Genomic DNA, 21698 nt, shown 5'->3' with positions numbered 1-21698 from the left:
TGAATGCCTTCTAATATTCAGTTACATGTGCCAGGAAAAAAAGGATTTATGTGCTTTGCCAGTTCCTTTCTGATTTTGTTATATGTTGGCTAGCAATATCAATGTTCAACTAGTCCTTTCAGTTTTAAAACCAACAATAAAATAACCTTACCTGATAGTGCATGAGTGTGTTGAGCCTCTTCCAGTCATTCTCAATCTTGGTGGTGATATCTTCATCCTGCAAGACCACTCGTGCCATCCGGCCCTGACGCCACTCTGGAAAACAACACCCACACATGCATAAATAAAGAAATGCTACAGAGTGCGTTGATGGAGAATTAGACAGGTTCAGAGAAAAAATGATCATCGATTTTCCCCTCTGTTGAATGGTCCTCATTAGGCTGTGCGCTCGCCAGATGCACAGATGATGGCTGTAAAAAAAAAAAAAAAACAACACACACGCAGAGCTGTGCCAGTTCCAAGCCCAAAAAGCTTGCAATGGAAGCGGTTGTTCAAGCCAAGGTGCTGGAAGGATGTTTTGAACCGCTGATGGGGAGCTTTTGTGCTGTATTTATGTGGAAAATATGTGTGCCAGAAATGAGGCAGGGAATTGGGAAAAGTTGATTTCTTCTGTGTAATTTTATGGATTCTGTGAATTATTGCATATATAGCATTTAGCAAACTTATCCAGAGCAACTTACAGACGTTTTCATTAATAAAAAAATCATATCCTCATGCTAGTACAAATAGATCAGGGTCTAACAATAAGCATAATCCCTATTATGGAGGAGTTAGTGCAGTTAGTGAGTTGGTACAGAAACAAAAAATAATGAGTTTTTTTTTTTTTTTTTTTTAAATTAGTGCTCTGTCAGGTGCTTAGTGAAAAGATGAGTCTTCAGTCTTAATCTGATAAATTCAGTAGGAGGGGTTTGGTCCAATTTTGGCTTTATAGGCAAACAACATTGTTTAAATCTGACCAAATAACATGGCTGAACAATGTAAAATCACCAGTATATTTTACAAAGGGGAACACACATAGACACCTCGCCCTCTCTCAGCTCCTATGGTGTGGGTGGGGTAGCTGACCGCTAATTTACTCAGCGGCATGTGGGGAAAATTATCCTCTTAATGCCCATGACAATAACTATGATTACCACAACGATGACAGCCTGCCGAGGTGTGTGCGTACGTGTGCACGTGTTCATGTGTGTACGCGAGGAAGACAGAACAAGATGAGGCTGAATGAGGCTTGCTGCAGATCTGTCAATCACACATACACACATCCAATGACAAGGAAATAACTAATGACAGGGAAAAACATATTTGCTATGTGTGTCATCCGTACAATTTAATGCGCGGGGATAAGTACTCACCCAGGTCCATGTCTACAGCTCTGGGTCTCTGAGAGTAGGGCATATTCTTGTAGATGGCATCCAGTATCTTTTCCTTCACCTGCGTAATGGTATCACAGTTCAGCACCTTCACTGCAATCTCCGGACTGTTCTCGTTATCCGGATTCACACAGTTCAAAATCTGAAAGAGAAAGATAACGAATGAGGATGAGGTTGATCTGGATGAAGAGTAATCCACAGTTGGAGTGCTCTGATGGAGCCGAGCTTTGGATACATGGCAAGGTTGAGAGAAAGGCCATTTGCTGGTCCCAGAAATCTAATTTCACACCCACTGCAGGAGCCCAATTTCAGCTTCAGCAGGGTATTAGGGCTTAATGAACAGTCTGTCCGAGCACAAAAACACACACATGCGCACACTTGCACGCATACACACGGGAAACAATATACACATGGCACATGCACATACACGCTGCTGCCACTCAACACAGTGATACATATGCAGTATGTGAGAGTGTGTTAGACTACTAACCAAAGTTTTGTACTCTATTTGCTGTCGGATGAGCTTATCTTCACTGAGTGAGTAGCGAGCTTCCCCTGTGATGGCATCTATAGGCCCTTTCTCCATCTGCTGCTTTATAGCACAATAGAGCATAAACAAAGGCTCTCCAGCACACTCCTACAGAGAAAAAGAGGGACGGGGGAAAAAAGGAGAAAATAATATTAGAGAGAAAGCATATGTAAAAATATGTTTACTTCAGGAAGGCTAGTCAGGTTTTTCTTTGGTCTATCCGCTTTGAGGGAAGTCTACATGATTTTGTACTGCAACCAAATTAAATTGTGTTAGGAAATATACTCATTTATCACATGTCTTATTAAGCATCTTATTGAAGCGGTTATTGTGAAACAACAACAATTAACACAGTGTTTTATGACAATTCTATTACTATCCTAATGAAATACATTACGTTGAAGCAAATGATATGCATACACGATCTACTGTATGTCTCAATTTCTAATGATGCACTCAAATAATAAATATTTAAATAAATACTCTGTTTTAGGTTTGGATAAATGAAGCGTACACACACACCCACACACATCATGGGGAACTGCTAGCGAAAGCACTCAGTCTTGCTTGGATTAGCTCAGCTCCAGTAGGAGATGCATGTTTCACCCACCATCTTACTTACACATGCACACTGAGCCACACCAGAAAAGGACTTACAAACATTAAACCTTTTTTATATCAATCCAATTCTAGCACAGAGTACATCTACATAATGTTTGTAATAATTTTGTGTCATATGAGGGAGTAAAGCATCAGTCTACTACTGATATTACCTTGAGGAACTTGTGAAGGAGGAAAGCGAACCAGTTGGTGAGCATCTTCTCAGCCACAGACTCAGTCCTGAAAAGCACAAACAAGCAAAACTGTGAATAGATATATATTTTTTAATTATTATATTTCTGTTTTGTTTTTTCAGGAGGCATGGGGATGTTAAGGTTAAGTCCTACTTTCTTCTCATTCCCACTCTTTAATTGAATTTCCTAAATTTTATATTTTAGCCTGGGAAAACCCAATAGATGGCTAAAATCAGGCAAACAAAATAGGATTTTTCTGCCTATAACATTCTTTGACACCCCCAAATAAGGAACCATAAATAAATTTCACCCAAATGACATGGAAATAAAAAATATTTTTATTTACATTTTAATCTTGACTCTGCTATCTTCCTGCAAAATTCATGTTGGGAAGGAGTTAGTTTAACAAAGACAGTGATATAAACAGTCAGTCTACCTAAAGATGTCTAAAACCTTGCTAGCTAAGTGAGATTTCCTCACATAGTGAATGTCATGATTTGATCAAGTTTGTGGATAGTCACATGACATAGGAAAATGGACATAAGCCTACGCAATTCAGTTTGTAATCAGATACTGAGAGTCAGCATGCTCTGGTGCAGTCAGAATGAAAGTTTAAAGGTAAATCTCTCTCTTTTGACTTTTGGTAGGCACCAGACTTTAAAATGCTATAGCTTGCATTTGAGAAACATGTAAAAGGGAAGCACATTTTAGTTCCGGAAAGCCTGTAGGTTTTTAAAACTATAAATTAGAAAATGTCAACATTTCATCATGTGAAGGGTTTTTCCTGGTCAGTCTCAAATATGTTCTTTTACTAATTGACATTACATTGTTCACTCTTCCTTAAAGTACAAGAATTGTGTAATCCATGCTACTGTGGTATGTCCTGTATTGCAATCATTATGTAGTACAGTCCCCCCTGAAAGTATTGGAACAGCAAAGCCATTTGGGTTTGAGATCAAAAGATGAATATGAGATGATAGATCAGAATTTCAGCTTTCATTTCCTGATATTTACATCTAGAATTGTTGAATGACTTAGATCATTGCACCTTTGGTGGCAGACCGCCCAATTTTTGGTGAGCAAAAGTATTGGAACAGATAGTCTTAAAGTAAATAATACTTAATATTTGGTTGCATATCTCTTGCTTGCAATAGCTGCATCAAGCCAGCAACCAACTGACATCATCAACCCACTGACAGCAGCTTCATGTTTGTTTTTAGGGGGTTTCTCCCTTCAGTCTCCTCTTCAGAAGGTGAAATGCATGCCAAATGGGTTAAGGTCTGGTGATTGACATGGCCAGTCTAAAACCTTCCACTTTTCCCCCTGATGAAGTCATTTGTTGTGCTGGCAGTGTGTTTTGGGTCATTGCCTTGCTGCATGATGAAGTTCCTCCCAATTAGATTGGATGCTTTTCTCTGTAAATTGGCAGACAGAATGTTTCTGTAGACTTCAGAATTTATTCTGCTGCTGCCATCATGAGTTACATCATCAATAAAGGTTAGTGAGCCCATTTCAGAAGCAGCCATGCAAGCCCAAGCCATGACACTACCTCCACTGTGCTTGACTGATGAGCTTGTATGTTTTGGATTGTGGGCAAATCCTTTCTTTCTCCACTCTTTGGACTTTCCTTCACTTTGGTAGGGGTTAATCTTGGGTCCAGAACTTTTGTATCTCATCTATTACTTTGTGAATTCCAATCTGGCCTTCCGATTCTTTCCGATTGATGAGTGGTTTGCATCTTGTGGTATGGCTTCTATATATATATATATATATATATATATATATATATATATATATATATATATATATATATATATATATATATATATATATATTCTATAGAGTCTTCTTCAAATGGTGGCTTCTGAAACGTACACTCATGCCCTGTGGAGGTTGTTGGTGATGTCTCTGTTGTTTTTGCATTTTTCTTACGGCTCTTACAGTGTTTCTGTCATCAACTGCTGTTATTTTCCTTGGCTGACCTGTTCGATGTCTGGTTGTTAGAACACCAGTGGTTTCTTTCTTTTTCAAGACATCCAAATTGATGTATTGGCTATGCCCAATGCTTGTGCAATGGCTCTGATCTATTTTTCCTCTTTTCTCAGATTCAAAATGACTTGCTTTTCTCCCATAGACAGCTCTCTGGTCTTCATGTTGGTTTATCCTTTTTAACAACAAAAGCAGTCTTCACAGGCGAAACCCAGGGCTCAAACCAAGAGCAGACATTCAGAGCTATTAACACCTTTCAGTCACATATTCAAATATTTCTGATTCCTTGAAAAATGGTTGGATTCAAACAAAAGGCCAAGTTCTTTAAGACGTCTAGATGTATATATCAGGAAATGAAAGCGGAAATTTTGAACCATCATCTCATATATAGCAAAAACAAAAGAATTGGTCTCCCCATTCTAAAACTTTCAGAGGGGACTGTATATAAAGTGTCAGAGGTGAAGTATAGGTGTGGAGGATAGAGGCAGCACTTCACTCTCTGCCTCGTTCTTCTTCACTTCTTTTCACCATCCTTCTCTGTCCATTTCCATATTTTTCCGTCTGTGTCCTGACCGCAGACCCTTTCATGTTTTGCTTGCCTTTGAAGCAATGCGAAGGATACACACACATTCCCCCATGTGAACTGTATTAAACATCCTTCATAAACAGATTTTCATGCTGTTCTCTAGAGCACATGAGGATTATTTTGGAAGGGAGATGAGCTGATGTTTTTGTTGCGGGGAGGAAAAAAAGATAAGGTAAAAACAGGAAAAAGAGGGAGAGAAATAAGAGAGGGAACAGAAAAGAGAGAGAACAAACAGCATCCAGACAGGAGTGGTTAACGAACATGAAAAATACATGAAAGAGTTACTCTCCCACTCCGACAGATCAGCACGCCCGTGGAATACCAATACCTTTCCTCCTTCTTCTATATCACACACACACACACACACACACACACACACAAAACCACTGCCTTTCTTTCACCTCGGAATATCAGAACATGCATGAATTTTGTATTTGTGGAGTGTAGGAATGACAGATAAAAAAAAAAATACATTTGTCTTCTGCACACACACACACACACACACACACACACACACACACACACAGACGCACACACACACACACACACACACACACACACATACAGTGAAGGCTATGAAAGATAGCTCTGCTTCAATTTACTCAGCAGCATGTAGGGAAAATGACTCTCCTAATGCTCATGAAAATAACTCTTATTATCTCAGAGATGATGGAAGCGTGCACGTGTGTATCTGTCTGTCTGCCAGAAAGGCGAAGAACAAGGTGGGCTGAACAAGGCTTACTGCAGGTCTCTCTCCCTCACACACAAGAGATAATGCTCTCAAGACAAGAATGGAGAGCTGAATATATGTGAGTGAGAGAATGTAACCTCACTGAATACAACCTCACTGAATGTTTCCTTTACTGTAATGTATATGAATAGAGCATCTTCATGCTGAACACGTTACACACACGAGTGGAAAAATAACAATACACTCAAAATAACAATACACTCATATATTGATTTATCTGTATACTCTTGATCACTTCCCACTCCCTCTTCTGCTCCTCTATGCACATCTTGTAGGAAAAAACATAGACAAGGTGGCCTTCAGCCATCATTTGTTCTTTAAGTGACACACAGGTCTTGGCTCTGCATCTCACAGCATAAATGCTGCATTCAACTAGAGGTCATAACTTGTAATTCCTGACCTATGACCATGAAGAAGCAAAGAAAACGCTCCCCTCAACTCTGAATTCCTAGTCTCTTCGACATGGCTGTGCACAGCATCAGCAGTAAACAAAGTAGCATTTCTCACTGTTAAAAAAATTATACTGTATTTACAAGTTATGATCAATCAACACATATAACAATATTCGCTTATTAAATCTATATCTGTTCAATGTTTTGAGAAGGAAAATCTACATCATTTATCACAGTTAGTTGGCTAACTTGTTGCTAACAAAAGATGAACAATGGAGGCAGCCATGTTTTTTCACACTGTATCTCAAACACACGGCAGTTAAAAATGAAGCAATTCCAACCTCTGACTTCTGAAGTACATCGAATGCAGCGTAAGAAGGGAGAGTTATACTAGCGTTTACACTATTAATGACACTAATTTTCAGCCTGTTTTTGCTCTTACTAGAATCACACATCGTAAGAGAATTCTTTGGTCGTGAGTTGAGATCAGTGGTCTTAGAATTTGTGCATTCAGGTTTGCAAAATGGTAGGCACTAGCACCATTTATCCAATTGTGTTTTTATTTATTTCTTTATTTTTAATTTTTTTTCAAGCAGCCAATGAACAGCACTTTTTGGATGCATGGCATGTCATCATCAAGGAATGCCTTCAAACAAAGAGCTGTTCTCTTATAATAAGAATTTTATTTATTATATATTTTATTTATACTTCTGCACAAGACTTTTTTTTTTTTAATTGTTTTTCTTGATGTTCTCTGCACAAGCACTCGCACCACAAAGGTGAGATAATTACAGTGCTCCAGTCCTATGAAATTCTGGTTTTATACAGTACATCAGGAACAATAATAACCCTTTCCCCGGCATCGCAAAGGGAGAAACAGGAAGCAGTAGGACAAGTTGAACCAATCACGTTACTCGGCATGCAGGGCCTGGCGCGAATAGCTTCCACGCCTCATTCAGACTACACAGCTGTTTTCAAGAGGACCAGGGTTCAATTCTCTGGACAACTCCTGGGATTGAAAACAGCGTTCAAACTTCGTCCCACCAATCGTACCACCAATCGGACAAAAATAAATTCTATCAAAGTGCTAAATTAGTTGAGGGAGGACATTTGAATTTGTGAAAGTTTTATATATCATATTATTATATAATATTAATAGTTATATAATATTATATAGTTAAAATCTTGATGCAAAATTCACCACTGGTTATATGATATATTCATTTACAGAATGTGTGTGTGTATATGTGTGCAGACACATTTCTAAGTATGTACAATATCTTTATTTACTGTAAGTGTTCTCTGAAAGAATGATGGATACACACACACACACACACACACACTATTAACTGAACACCGCTGTGTTTAATATTGGTTGCATCAGGCAGGGACAGATGGAGGTTCTTTTGCCTGCAATCACAGGCAGCCACTTGGATGACAGCTGCACACACACAGACACACACACATACAGCTTTCTTTTGCACAAATATGACTTGAACTGACAAACATTTTAGACGATGGCCGTGTTCCCATTTTCTATTCAACCGTGGGTTTGGCAGACACACAGAGAAGAGTGAAAACAACTGAGCTTCAATTAGAGGGGAGAAAAGCAGAAAAAAATAGAGGGAAAAAAAGCAAATCTCCAAAAATTATTTATTAAAATCCATTATCTGTCAGATGTTTCCTAAACACTTTTACATAAGAGCCTCTCAGCAGCAATGTACCCAACGGAGAGCACACACACAAACATATTCACACACATACGTACATTCACATATGTGCACCCCCAGGCAACAAAAAAAGACACTCTCACAGAGGCAGATCTTAATGGGAGCTATTTGCACGACTAAATGAGCTCGCCTCATCCTCGAGAAGCAAGCCAAATAAAATCTTTTGTGCGTTCTCCCACTTCTCTTCCCTCTTAATGTCTCTCTGTATTTGAATGTGTTCAAAGAAAGTCTCACTCTCTTTATCTCTCTCTGACTCTTTCTGCAGCCTTTTAATTGAGTATCATTAATGAACATCACGGTTTCATTAGCCAATTACACACTGTGTGTATGTGTGTGTGTTTGAGTTTGTGTTTATGGGGGTAAAGGAATGCTTCAGTGAGGGGGTGACATACAGAACAACAATGTTCCTCACTAATAGTCCATTCTTAGCTGCTCTGGATGGCTGAAAATCTCATTACCAAACTCAGAGAAATGCACACACACACACACGCACACACACACACACACACGCAAAACCACACATAAACACAAACACACACGATAAAAACACGCGTTCACACAGCGTGAACATCATGAGTGAGAAAGGGCCGGAGGCAACAGAGCCATTCCATTTTTAGCCACCATTCCCTTCTGATTCAGATATGTACATGCAGAACTATAGATGGTCAAAGAGAGAGAGAGAGAGAGAGAGAGAGAGAGAGAGAGAGATTTTGAGAGAGACACTGATTTTACATGCAGAAAATGGAATGGAAATATCATGCTTCAACAACAAGCATGTTTGCTTGAAAAACACACAGGGAAGGAGAGAAGAAACTGAACATTTCTTATAACATAAATTATTAATGCTCATTCTATATTTACTATGCACTCTCTCTCCAAGCACATACACACTCATCAGTGATTCCTAATTCTACTACTTAGTACGTGAGAAAGGAATGAAACATGACCAGGCATGCTGTTATAGGAAAATAATCAACAACAACAAGGGGTGCCATCGTCACACTAAAGCTGAATGCTTTCCTATGACGGCACGTTCCGATGTGTTTTATTCCTCTTATACCACAGCAGTTTGCCCCTTTGTTGATTATCACTTAAGTTATAACAGTATAAACATTCCCTCTCAAGGTTTTTTTCTCTCTTGAAATCAATAAGACAAAAGAAATAATAATAATAATACTACTACTACTACTACTACTACTAATAATAATAATAATAGCTTTTATCAAACTGGATACCGAACTGATTACAGAAATTTTCATCATTTAAATGATTATATTTTTTATTTCTTTAAAAAAAACATCCATTTTTATGTGGTATTTTATTAGACTTTTTTAAATTTTATTATTTTATTATTTTTATTAGATTTTGTGGCGCACCCGCAATACCAGTGAATGAGCTGTTACTATGGGAACAATAACATATTAAGGTATAAGATAGGTCCTGTTATCAGTTATGTTATTGCGGCGATAAATAATCATTCCCTCACCAGCATCTCCTTTTCTCTCTTTTGAGTTTAATGAGATGAAAAAAATGTAGCTTGTCGTTTTACCAAGAAATCATAAAAGCATAAACTCCTCTGTCCTGAAGACATTCCCATGCTGGGAAACTTGTGTCTGCTACAAAGCTCTGAAAAATGAGAATCCTCATGAATGTCTCCTAATGAAAAATTTAATCACGTCAATGATTACATGTTTTTCTCTGTTAAAAAAAAAAAACAGAATTTTTTTTATCCGCTTATCATCAGGCTTAGAGTTTGTGGAGCATCTACCATACAAGTCCCTGTGATGAGCTGTTACTATAGAAACGAAAACATATTATAACATGTGCATTAATATAAACTGTACAATTTATATCACAGCCATGTCTTTCTCAGTCGTGCTGTTATATATAATTATTGGCACTTTCTGACCAATCAGAATCAAGAATTCAATAGTTCTGTGGTATAATTGTAATAAATTCTCATTATTTATTGATTTATTGATGATCTCAGAATGTGGATGCATGCTACATGACCATGCTACATTTACATAACCAAATTTTAAAAAATCCTAATGGAAAATGACCATACTTCAGGCATTCCAAAAGTTTTTATCCTCATTATTTGTTCAACTATTATTAAATGCATGTGGGTCAATTTGAGCAGATAAATTACTCACTCTGATGACATTGTGCACAATTCCTCAAGATGTCTCATTTACAAGCAACTGCCTCAGGGATGCCTCTGACACACATATTGTCTCTCATATAAAAATAAACGTCCTTTGTTCTGTTCATTTCAAGGAAATGCTGTAGAGTTACATGTCATCAAACTACTTCAGGTGGTTCTTCTTTTGTAGCATAATAAACAAGTTTTTTATCCCTTTTCTTTGAGTAGTAAATACAATAAAGATGGTGAATGGAGAAAGAGAAAAGGTCTTTTGACATCTGAGATCCAAATGTAAAGTACTGTAGTGTTTTATCCAGTGAAGCCAGTTTCAAGCCCTTTAATGCATCATTCCATTAAATCCACTCATAGGACTTAGACATGACTTAGACTTAGACTGATAAATGTATGACTCACACACATTTGTGAATTGTGTTACTTTAAGCCAGTGTGGTCAAGCAGAAAGACAGATAGAGAGACCAAAAACAAAGTGTCATGTTAGGAAGAGATAAAATCGCAAAGCAGTAAGCAGAGAATGACAGAGAGAGAGAGAGAGAGAGAGAGAGAGAGAGGAAGGGGTAGAGAGAAGAGATTTCCAGCGGCTCTGCTGCAGCTAGCTCTTCACTTCCACCAGCCTCTCCTGACAGGGTGAAGGGCGCCGAGCACGAGAGAATACAAAAGGAGCATGTCGAATTGATAATCCCTGAAAATTTCAGGAGGAAAAAAAAGTATTGTCTAAAGCGATGGGCTTCTCAAGCTGGTTGTTGCTCCCCCCCCAGCACAGGAGGATTACAGCATTATGCTCCTAATAACGACTGATAATGAGGGAGACACCACGTCTGTCACGTTAAATAACAGCATAATCCGTGCTTTTGCCTCCACTGCTGTAAATGTATGCATGTGCATGATTATTAATGAGCCTAACGTTGAAGAACATACTATAACGAATGAAGGGGAGCAAGGCAGGGGAAATTTAATAAAGGAGAGTGAGAGAGAGAGAGAGAGAGAGAGAGAGAGAGATCCCAGATTGGAGCCCTTGTTGGAGTCCTGCCGCACAAAGACAACTTCATTTAAGCTCAATCATGTCTTAAGGAGTCTGAGTCTTTGGAGCTTCATTTAATTAATCAATATGACATTAAAATCAGCATTGAGAATGTCTGGGTAAAAACTAGGCCTTACGTTGATTGACACATAATTCTGGAATCAGAAAATCAAGCCAAATGTGGAAACATCGAATGATAGAAGCCCGGAAGGAGAGAGAGAGAGAGAGAGAGAGAGAGAAGAGAGATGAATGTGGAAAAAGAGATCGAGATCGAGATAGAGATAGAGGGCTGAAGCCCAGCTGCTCCTGCATGTTTTATGAGGTGGTAGAACACAGACGATAAACGACACTGACAACCACACCACATTCTGAGCCCAGAGAGAGAGGGAACGAGAGACAATAGCTGAAAGAGAGACTGGGCAAAAATAGTGAGGAATGAGAAAGTGATGCATAAAAAGGACATCGTAACATTTCTCTCTGCTCCTCATTAATAATTTCCATAAAGTTCCAAGCCATAAGCTTGAGCGAGATAACAGATGAACAATTGCTTTGGCCAATTTGTTCCATTTTTAGTATCTCTCTCTCCTCTCTCTCCCTATATATGTATATATATATATATATATATATATATATATATATATATATATATATATATATATATATATATATATATATATATATATATAGTGTGTGTGTGTGTGTGTGAGGCATTGTGTGTGAGAGTCTAGCCCTGCCGCTTCTCTCCACCAGTCAATTCCTGTGCAGTGTGTTACTGATAGCAAGCCTCTGCACAGCAACTTTAACAGTAAACTTTGACAGTTTTTGACAGTTTCTAGAGGAGAGTGCACATTTGAGTGCATGCACACGTGTAGGATCTTACCTGCGCAGCAGCAGCTTGGGGTGGTTCTTACTCTCCAGGTTCTTGTCGATGAGGTCAGAGAGAAGGTGCTTGAGAACATCTGTTGCGTACTCCAGTCTTCCCTGTAGCGCCGTCATGATGAGCGAAGCCACATTGCCGCGGTCTCGCATTGAGAAAGAGCGCTGCAGCTCAAGCGTACGAATAAACGTCAACAGAAACACTTTGTTGTTGATCAGCTGTGCAAACAGCTTCAGAGCCTTTTCCACAGTCTGCTGTCCATTACCTGAGACCTGCAGGGACACACACAGGCAATACAGAATGATCTTTTAGTGGTTTGTTAAAGGAGTACTTCATTGATCTTTCAACTTAATATCTATACTGTATCTGCAGCATATGTGCGATTACCACAGAAAGTGATTTCAACACGTTTCCCAGTACTGAGAAAACAATTTTTAAAAAATCTAATGGCGGGTAATGAATTCTGTCAATAAAATGCTTAAAAATATATCATACAAATACAATCACGTTATAAAGCAGCTTTCCAAAAATCATAAACGATATAGATTTAGATCCCTAATGAGCAAGCCAGAGGCAACAGTGTCAACGAAAAACTTCCTGAGACGAAATGAGGAACAAACCTTGAGAGGAATCAGACTCAAAAGGAAATCCATGCTCTTCTGGGATTTGAAATCATTATAGTACATAATTGTAGAAGAGTAAAGGCGAACAGTACTAGTGTGTCGACAGGACATTCAGTATCAGCATTACAAAAAAAAAAAAAAAGTCTTACCAAAGCTGATCTCATGTATTTTTATCCAACACTGCAATACAATAAAAAGCTATACCGATTACGTGTTGCAGTATCTGTGTGTGATCTGACATACACAATTTATAAATACCATTGTTTGAAGCTTTAATGAAAGCATTCTGTGTAAATATGGCGTTTTGCGTAACCATTTACACTGCTTGAGCAACTGCTTTTAAACTCTGATGATAAGTGAGTTTGGAGTAATCAGGTTTTGCATTCTTTTCTCAATGCAGGTAAACGTGTGTAAATTATTGTGTGGTGATTCCTACAGATGCAGTATATAGAGATTAGGTTACAAAACATCCAAAGATTCCATTAACGTTTGACTTATTGACATATGTTAAACTCTTTACATTTAAAATGATGTTGATTCTGTTTCACTCTACAGATATTGTGAATCACACATTCAATGACTACAAAGAATGAATGATTGCTGGAGGAGAACTCCTGTTCTCCATGAGGAAGTGGAGGAGAATAGCTGGATAGAGACACTGGGAAACCATTTTCTATCTACAGGCTTCTGAGCAACTGAGCATTTGCTACTCCATTACTCCTGATAAGATGACTGCTGGTGGGTGAAATTCTGCAGTGCTCAGTATGTGTGCAAGGCTCTGTGTGTGTGTGTGTGTGTGTGTGTGTGTGTGTGTGTGTGTGGGGCAAATGCTATGCTGGGCCCTGTCTGACAAAAGACATTGAGCTGCATAAGGTAGGCATAATGCAAGTGTGTGTATATATATACGTATGCGTGTATGTGTGTGTGTGTGTGTGTGTGTGTGTGCAGCGATTGTCCTTGTGACGTCACTTTGTCCTTTCTTGTACTTCTTTCTGCTTCCTGTCACGATCTCCACAATGTCTGTGTCTTTGCTCAACCGCAAAGTACAGAAGATATTCATTCCACTTTCTCAAACAAAGCTCTTTCATGAATGAGCATTTCGTTTATTACACACCTCGAGCTCTCGGAGAACTGGGTGGTCTTCGATGCCAGGGAACAGCACTCTCATAGCATATGTGCGGTAGTCCAGGTGAGGGATTCCAGCTCTGTCGAGATCGCTGGTCAACTCGTTAATGTCTGTTTGCAACTCTGCAAAAGCTGGTGAAGGAAAGAGAAAGGATGAATTTAATACATTTCTAATTAAAGGCTTGACAAATAATGTTAGCCTCAGGCATTATTCGGGATGTTTGACAGCCAAGATCTTGACTATCCACTTGGCAAATTCTGCATTTGATGATTTCTTTTAAAGAATTTATCCATATGATGGAAGAGCACTTAACAGTATTGATCAGCTAGCCTGTCTATTTTAGACGTCAGTGCCATTAATCAGTACTGGATAAAGACTTGTGCCATTTGAGAAATTGACAACGATTGGCTTGATGTGTTCTGTCAGCAAACTCTCCTTGCAAATAAACTATATTTTCCATCAAGATACAAGTCGCCATTATGGTGCTGCAAAGTTCTTGAATACATCTTTGCAGCAAGAATCTGTTTTTTTTTTTTTTTTAATATTCTTATAACTAAAATATGTATAAGAGCACAGTCTTTTGTTAATTTTTCCCCAGTGTAAGTGGTGCCTTTGAGACAGACGGTTAAGCTTGCTCGCTCTGACTCCCAAGCACAGATGGATGTAGCATCAGTGGGAATCAAATGCTTATTTCACTACTCAGGAGCTGTCACATTATTTAACATTCACATAATCAGTTTTAATATTGCTCATTTTTTATTTTTATCCATACACGCGTGTATTCATGCATGCGCACACACATATACGCACACGCACAGATGTGCAGATAATGAATTGACTGTCTGCTCAAGTATGTGTCCCCTGCTGCTGGAGAGCGGAGGTGAGGCTGCTTTAATTGGGTCCATTCTGACTGAGCAGCACTCTACCCTCAGGGAGTCTCTCTCCTGTCTCCTATAACTCATTCCCTCTCTCACTTTTACTCTCCTTTTCTCTGTCTTTTCATGACACACAAACAAAATCTTTCACCCACATACACACACTCTGAAACTCTATCCAACATGGATTCAGGAATACCCCCATGGTCCATGCCCATAGCTCACCAGCACAGTACCTATTATCAGCCTGAAAGCGTGTGTGTGTGTGTGTGTGTGTGTGTGTGTGTGTGTATACTGCATTCACCTCATGAAAAGTCCACTTTAATACAAGCAAAAGAACTGAGTGGCTTGCCTGAGTATTACATCATTACACCATGGCTGAAGGCTTGGTGTGTGTCATTTAGCTACATCATTAGCCACAGAAGACTATAGTAATTGAGGTGAAATCGAGCATCTGAAAATAGGACTGAAATGAGTGTGATTCAGGAGAACATCATGGGTGAGTGCTCGAAAGAGAGGGCACCAGAGAACAGGAAGCTGATTGAGCTTGTGTCTTGAGCGGAATGAAGATTTTCATGCCAGTTCGTTGTCATATTGTATTGCTGGAATTGTGTGTCAGTGTCCTCACCCTCTTTGCATTCAAGCGCCACCCTGGATTCCAGGTTGTCCATCTGCATCTGCAGCCGCTTGAGCGTGAGGTCGTTTTCCCGTGACTTGCGCTTGTAGGCAATGAGGACGAGGATGACGATGATCAGTAGAAGGCCTCCGCCGGCTGCTATACTTACGATGGCGGGTAGAGTCAGGAGACTGTCTGATAGGATGTTCACAGATCCAGGAGAGACATGAAGACCGCCTACCTGCACCTGAGCAAGAAAACACACACCCACACACACACAAATTCATACTGTCAAGCATTTCTGTCCAGGTATTTTGTTTGATGACTCAACTTTGTAAAGTTATATACACAGTTGCCAGCCCATTGGATGCACATACCAGAGATGACCACATAACCACCTATTACCAATATTACATCATTACACCATAACAACTGGTTAGTAGATAATTCTCGGCATAGCAGTGACACTGCACATCATATGCAGCTGTATTGCTCTGACCTTTAAACGCTGTATTCACTTACAGTGTTCACTTACCACTTTATTAGACCACAAACATTGATATACAGTTAGAGACTACAGCTTATTTTTCAATGCACAATTGGTGTTAATCCCACTCCAGTCCCTCATCATGATCACTTTCTGACCACTGAATTGATGTTATTTGGAAACTTTTAGTTGGTGGACTGCTCTAAACGCAGCAGTGACACTGAATGCCAGCAATGCTGAACCTGATTCATACGTAACAGCACCACAGACACTAAGATGCTGCTATCAGGTCAGTATCAGTGCTGAGAATAGTCATCACCCGAATGACATCTCCAAGATGGCGCCACGGATGGCTGCCTCAGTATGGAGCTCCCTGTGCACTTCAATAACTGTCTGGTTTGGTTCAGCTACCAAATCAGACATAGGAAGACTACAATGGACAGTCTGGAGTGCAGAGAGGATTACTGGTGCTCCTCTGCCCTCCCTTCTGGAACTGTGCTCTTCCTGAATGACGAAACAGGCAGGAAAAATCATTTCAGACCAAACTCACCCTGGCCACAACCTCTCTGAACTGCTGCTCTCTGGCTGGTGTTACAGATCACTGAGCACCAGAACATCCAGAAACAAGAGCAGTTTTATTCCCACAGGCCATCTCCCTTATGAACTGCCTCCAAGGACCCTCTTAGTGCAATTTTATTCAGTGTGGATATAATCTTATGTGCAATTGTAAATTCACTCCTATTTATTCTAATACCTGTATATACCTCAACTTTACACATTGCATTACCCCTTGCATGGCTGTACATAGCATCTGAACCATGTCTATTCTGTCTTAAGCTTTATTGTGTCTTCTATACATTTTTTTAATTTATTATTCTTAATTCTTATTATTATGTGTCTTGCTGTGTATGGAAGCATAACTTACTTACTTAAGTTAAATTCCTTGGGTGTGTGAGCACACTTGGTAATAAAGCACTTTCTTCTTGTTCTTCTAAAAAAATATCTGGGCAGTTGGGGTCTTTTAATTGGTGGACAGCAACAGACGGGCTACAGTCAGTAAATGTATATGTACAAATTCACCTAGAGTGTAGCTACATTGTAGTGTACTTGGTCCTTTTTTGGTGGATTCATAAAGCAATCCTTGCATTCATAAAGCAATCCAAAAAAAAATTAAAACCATTTCAAAAGCAGATAAAAAATAACCCATAAAATATATCAGGAGTGCCCACACAAACACATATGATTCAGTGACTTTGGAGCTAAGCTTATAATTAATAACTCATCTATTCTTAAAGAAGCTTTAAGCGACTGAAGCACTGAGGCTGACAGAAAGGTCTGGCTGGGGTAAGAAATGCTTTTACACTCTCTGCCACGCAACCCACGACCTTTACATCTTTGCAGAGAAACAGCAGCAGTATTTAAGATGACTTTTATACAAATCATGAGAATTGAACTAATAAGTAAAGAACACTGGGATCCTATAAGCGTCGTGACCTGCAAAAAGCTTTCACATGGCGAAATTTTGACATTTACTCCGATGTGTAAAGTTATAGCATTTTAAAATCTGGATGCCTTCAAAAGTGAAAAGGGGGAGCAGTGGATTTAAAGATTCCACTTTACACTTTGCATCTGATTAAAAACTGAATTGACTCAGGTCTGTTTTGCTATGGCACATACAGTATATAGCTATACAACAATTTGATCAAACAGTGAACCCCAGATTTTAGACATCTTTAGACAGATTGACTATTTTTTACCAGCGTGTTTGTTAAACTAGCTTGTTAGCCAGGAAGACAGCCTAGACAAGATTAAATAAAACATTTCCACATTATCACAGATTTTTTTTTTTGGCTGTTTGCCAGAATTTAGCCACAACAACATCCAACAGGTTTTCCTAAACCGCCACATAAATGCTAGTTGTCTCTCACTCACAGACACACTGTATATTACCATGACTTTGTACTGGCCAGTGAGGTTGGGCGGTTCACACAACAGCTGAGTGTCAGACACCGTGACTGAGCAGGGCGTCTCTCCCAGGAGCACAGTGTAGTTCAGCTTCACTCCCCCTGTGCCTGGAGGAACCAAGTTCTTCCCCTGAGAATAGACACACACATACACACATGTTCATCATACTATCCTTGTGAATGATATTATTAATGCAGCTGATTCCTACACCTAAATCTAAACCTCAGTTTTCATTATATATTAGTCAGTAAATGTTTATTTTTTAATGTTCTGCTTCTGCGTTTATCATGGCTTAATACTGTAGGCTGTACTGCATAGCTTTTTTGTGAACATGTGAGTTCTGACTGCATGGTTTACGTCATGTATGAATAATGGTGATACCTTCAGAATAATAGGAGAGCCTGGTTTCTGCTCCAGGACTCCATTGGTACTGAGAGGTTCGAAGTAAGGGTTCGGATAGTACAGGAAGTTAGTGTTGTTGTAAACCAGAAGGGCCTGCACGTTATTGAAGATGAAGCCAAACTCGTCTGCATGCTTTACTGAGTCCAGCCCAGGCGTGTACTCCGCCGCCAGAGACGGTGCAAAACAGCTCATAGTGGTGCTATTCTGGACCTTACACACCTGACAGAGAGAGGGCACAGAAAAAGAGGGGTACTGTATGAAATGACACTAGTATCAAATATGTAGGAGCAATGACAAACAAAGCATCTCTTGTGGTCCTGTTTCTATCTGAGACAACACAAAAATGTGACATTCTTGGCTGTACAAAACTACAGAGAGACATGAAATTGCTCTTTGCTTTCCAGTGCTCCAATAGCGACATGGTACAATCTTACAAAAGCTTGTCCTTATCCCAAATGACCTTTCAGCTCTACAAGTGCCAAAATGAAAGGTGCAGGGATCTCCTAATGTACTTACCATGCTTTTACCATGGAAAAACCATCTACTGACTAAAGTGAACATTTTAGTGTTATTTTTTTTAACCTGCCCTACCTTTATCATGAAGTAGTAAATGATCTTGTTTTTTTCCCTTTAAAAACACAGCCATGCACAGAGACACAACTGCACACAAACCCACACTCACATTGATACGCAGGTGCTGTTCTTCTCTTCCACGCTCCAGAGAGCCTGACTAAACCTCGAACAACAAAATTGATTGCCGTAAATCCCTGACTGTGCCGGGAGGGTTTCATCTCATCTCTCTCTCCTCTCCCACTCTCCAGGGAGAAACTTAATTAGAACTAAATATCTTCAAAGCACAGCAAACACCACGCCCCATACCTGTACATCTGGCCTGCATGGTGACGAGGGTGATCGATACAAACTCCTTTTGGCCACACAAACTTGATTTTTGTAGATGGGAAATATGGCCTTCTGGAGTCAGAGAGCGTCTGGATGAATCTCATTTCAATACTTTTGCCCTTTGTTCCTGCATTCTTTCCTTTAGGAGGATGCACACAGGACAATCCTCTTCATTGTTTCCCAGGATAGAGTTTGTCCTTAAGCAATTTTACCATGACTCACTTGCTCAGTGTTCTGCTAACTAATAAAAAGCACAAGATATCAAAAGCTAAAATAAGGCTTAGACAACATTCAAATAATAATGACATAGACCTCAGATATCTGCTATGGGACAGTCAAAAATACTGGGATAAATATAGTTTTTGAAAAGGAGATGGCAGGTTTTGCTTTTCTGGGTGCTGTGCTGTCTTGGCCTTATCCACAGAACAGCCTGTTTTGCATTCTCTGGTTTCAGAAAAGAGTGAGCTTCATCCAGAATGCATGTTGACAGAAACACAGATCGAGCATTACAGCTGTGTGGGTGGACTGATACAGGGCCGCGGTATCGCCTTGTACCAAACATTGACTGCTGAATAGAAACATTTTACATTATGCTAAAACTGTTACAATCACTGTACCTCCATGATGACAGACAGGGTGTAAGCATGTTTAAAAATGAACCGCACCATGATATCATGCTACTTCCAAGGCTCTCGTCTCCTGTCAATCAGAGGTCAGACTGGGAAGGAGACAAAACAGCTAAAATGTTGCCTGACTACATGATTATAGCAGGGTGTGTGTAGATATAGTATAAAAAAGACCCTTACATAACCAATGTGGCATACAGGCAAATGAACATATACAAAAAACAATGATTTAACAAATAAATTCTTATTTGTTAATTTCACACAATGAACTCTAATAGTCATCTGCTACCAGGGTTCTGCTATACAATTTGAATCTAGTTCCTTCACTGCAAAAAAATGACATCTTATCAAGTGGAAATATCTTGAATATAATCATATTTATCTAGTACTTCCTTTTATAAGATTACAATAAACCAAATATATGATTATGAAACCTATTTCAAGCCATTTATACTCATTGCAAGCTGGAAATTGTCTTGTTCTATTGGCAGATAATTATGCTCATTATAAGCATTTATTTCTATATAATTATCAGCCAATAGTATAAGAAAATTACAAGCTTGAAATGAGTAATAATATCCAGAAATAGGTTTAATGATCTTATATTTGGTTTATTGTAATCCTATAATAAGAAATACTAGATAAATTTGACTATATTCAAGATATTTTCAGTTGCTAAGATGACATTATTTTTTGCAGTGTTGGATGTTGTTCTTTTTCCCTCAGTGGAAGTGTCATGTGACAGGGAGCAGGGACAGATGCTACCACAGCAACACGCTTCATGCTGCCTGAAACCAAACTTGCATTAGCATTTTAGCTCTGGCTTACAATACCATCTGCTCCAAACTGTCTGGAAGCTGCTTGGTTTTGCCACATTTCTGCTCACTTCAGGCATTTTTCTCTCGGCAGGCTACAAATACCCTCCTTTCCACACATTCTTTCAGTCCCAGAAAATACAAACGTCCAAAATGAATGACTCTGGCCTCGTAACAAGCAGCTGTGAATTGTAGATTTAGGATGAAAGGAGATAAATTATATGCTGAGGAAAATGCTAGCAATTTTGGTATTACTCTAATGTGTAGAAATAAGCAGGTTTTCCCATTCTATTCTGTACACTATACAATCATGTGTGCTGCTGTCATATGTGCTTCTGGTCAATCCAGGTACACGCGTGTGAAGGCAAGTAGGAAGGAATGCACTTATACTGAATATCGAAGTCAGGGCTAATAGTAGCCTGAAACAGTGGACTGATATGCGATCGGATTTGACACTTACTTGACGCTGCACACAGGACATAAATTGTCTAGAAGCATTCCACGAACATTCCTGTAAGGCTTTCTACAACTTGCTTGCACAGAGAATATCAGCATCACATCAGTATTTGGTATCGGCCGATACTCAGAGCTACGATATCAGTATTGTATCGAAGACAGTAAAATGGAATAAGTTCATACAGATAGAAACCTCCAGCAAACAACATGTACAATACCAGTGATGTAAGTTCAGACCTGCTCATAATACGTTTTCTTTTTTTAAAAATGTTTTCCCATTTTATTGTGAGAAAGAGTGGATAGCAAATAACAGTTAAAGACATCAAAACATTAATAATATCTCTTATAGAATTATTCACCACCCAAAATAATTAAACAATTCAAAACAATCTTATAGACGACTTTGTATAATCTTGGCATTGTCTCAGTCAGCTTCATGGGAAGCCACCTGTGGTGCTTTCTCTTCAAATACTCATTGGCTGCTTTTCCTTTGTTTTAAATAATAGCAAAAAAAAAACACACTTAGGCTTCAGCATCACTATTTACATCTCAATATATTACCAAAGCTAGAAAAGAAACATACAGAATAATTTTTTGCTAGTGC

The 21698-nt window shown here is 39.1% G+C and overlaps 1 protein-coding gene across 1 annotated transcript in view; it reads right to left on the bottom strand.

The window, feature by feature from the left end:
- Positions 1–21698, bottom strand: part of plxna2 (plexin A2) — a 203044-nt gene that overhangs the window by 18000 nt on the left and 163346 nt on the right. The window contains exons 18-26 of the mRNA XM_026920718.3: positions 18277–18516; positions 17881–18024; positions 15456–15690; positions 13941–14083; positions 12207–12475; positions 2673–2739; positions 1861–2007; positions 1353–1512; positions 152–255 (exon numbers count right to left, since the gene is read on the bottom strand). Of these exons, the coding sequence (XP_026776519.1) occupies positions 152–255; positions 1353–1512; positions 1861–2007; positions 2673–2739; positions 12207–12475; positions 13941–14083; positions 15456–15690; positions 17881–18024; positions 18277–18516 (1509 nt within the window). The remainder of the gene's footprint in view (positions 1–151; positions 256–1352; positions 1513–1860; positions 2008–2672; positions 2740–12206; positions 12476–13940; positions 14084–15455; positions 15691–17880; positions 18025–18276; positions 18517–21698) is intronic.

The sequence above is a fragment of the Pangasianodon hypophthalmus genome, chromosome 16, assembly GCF_027358585.1.
Source record: "Pangasianodon hypophthalmus isolate fPanHyp1 chromosome 16, fPanHyp1.pri, whole genome shotgun sequence".
NCBI classification, from domain to species: Eukaryota; Metazoa; Chordata; class Actinopteri; order Siluriformes; family Pangasiidae; genus Pangasianodon; species Pangasianodon hypophthalmus.
This window is presented reverse-complemented; position numbering and strand designations above follow the sequence as displayed.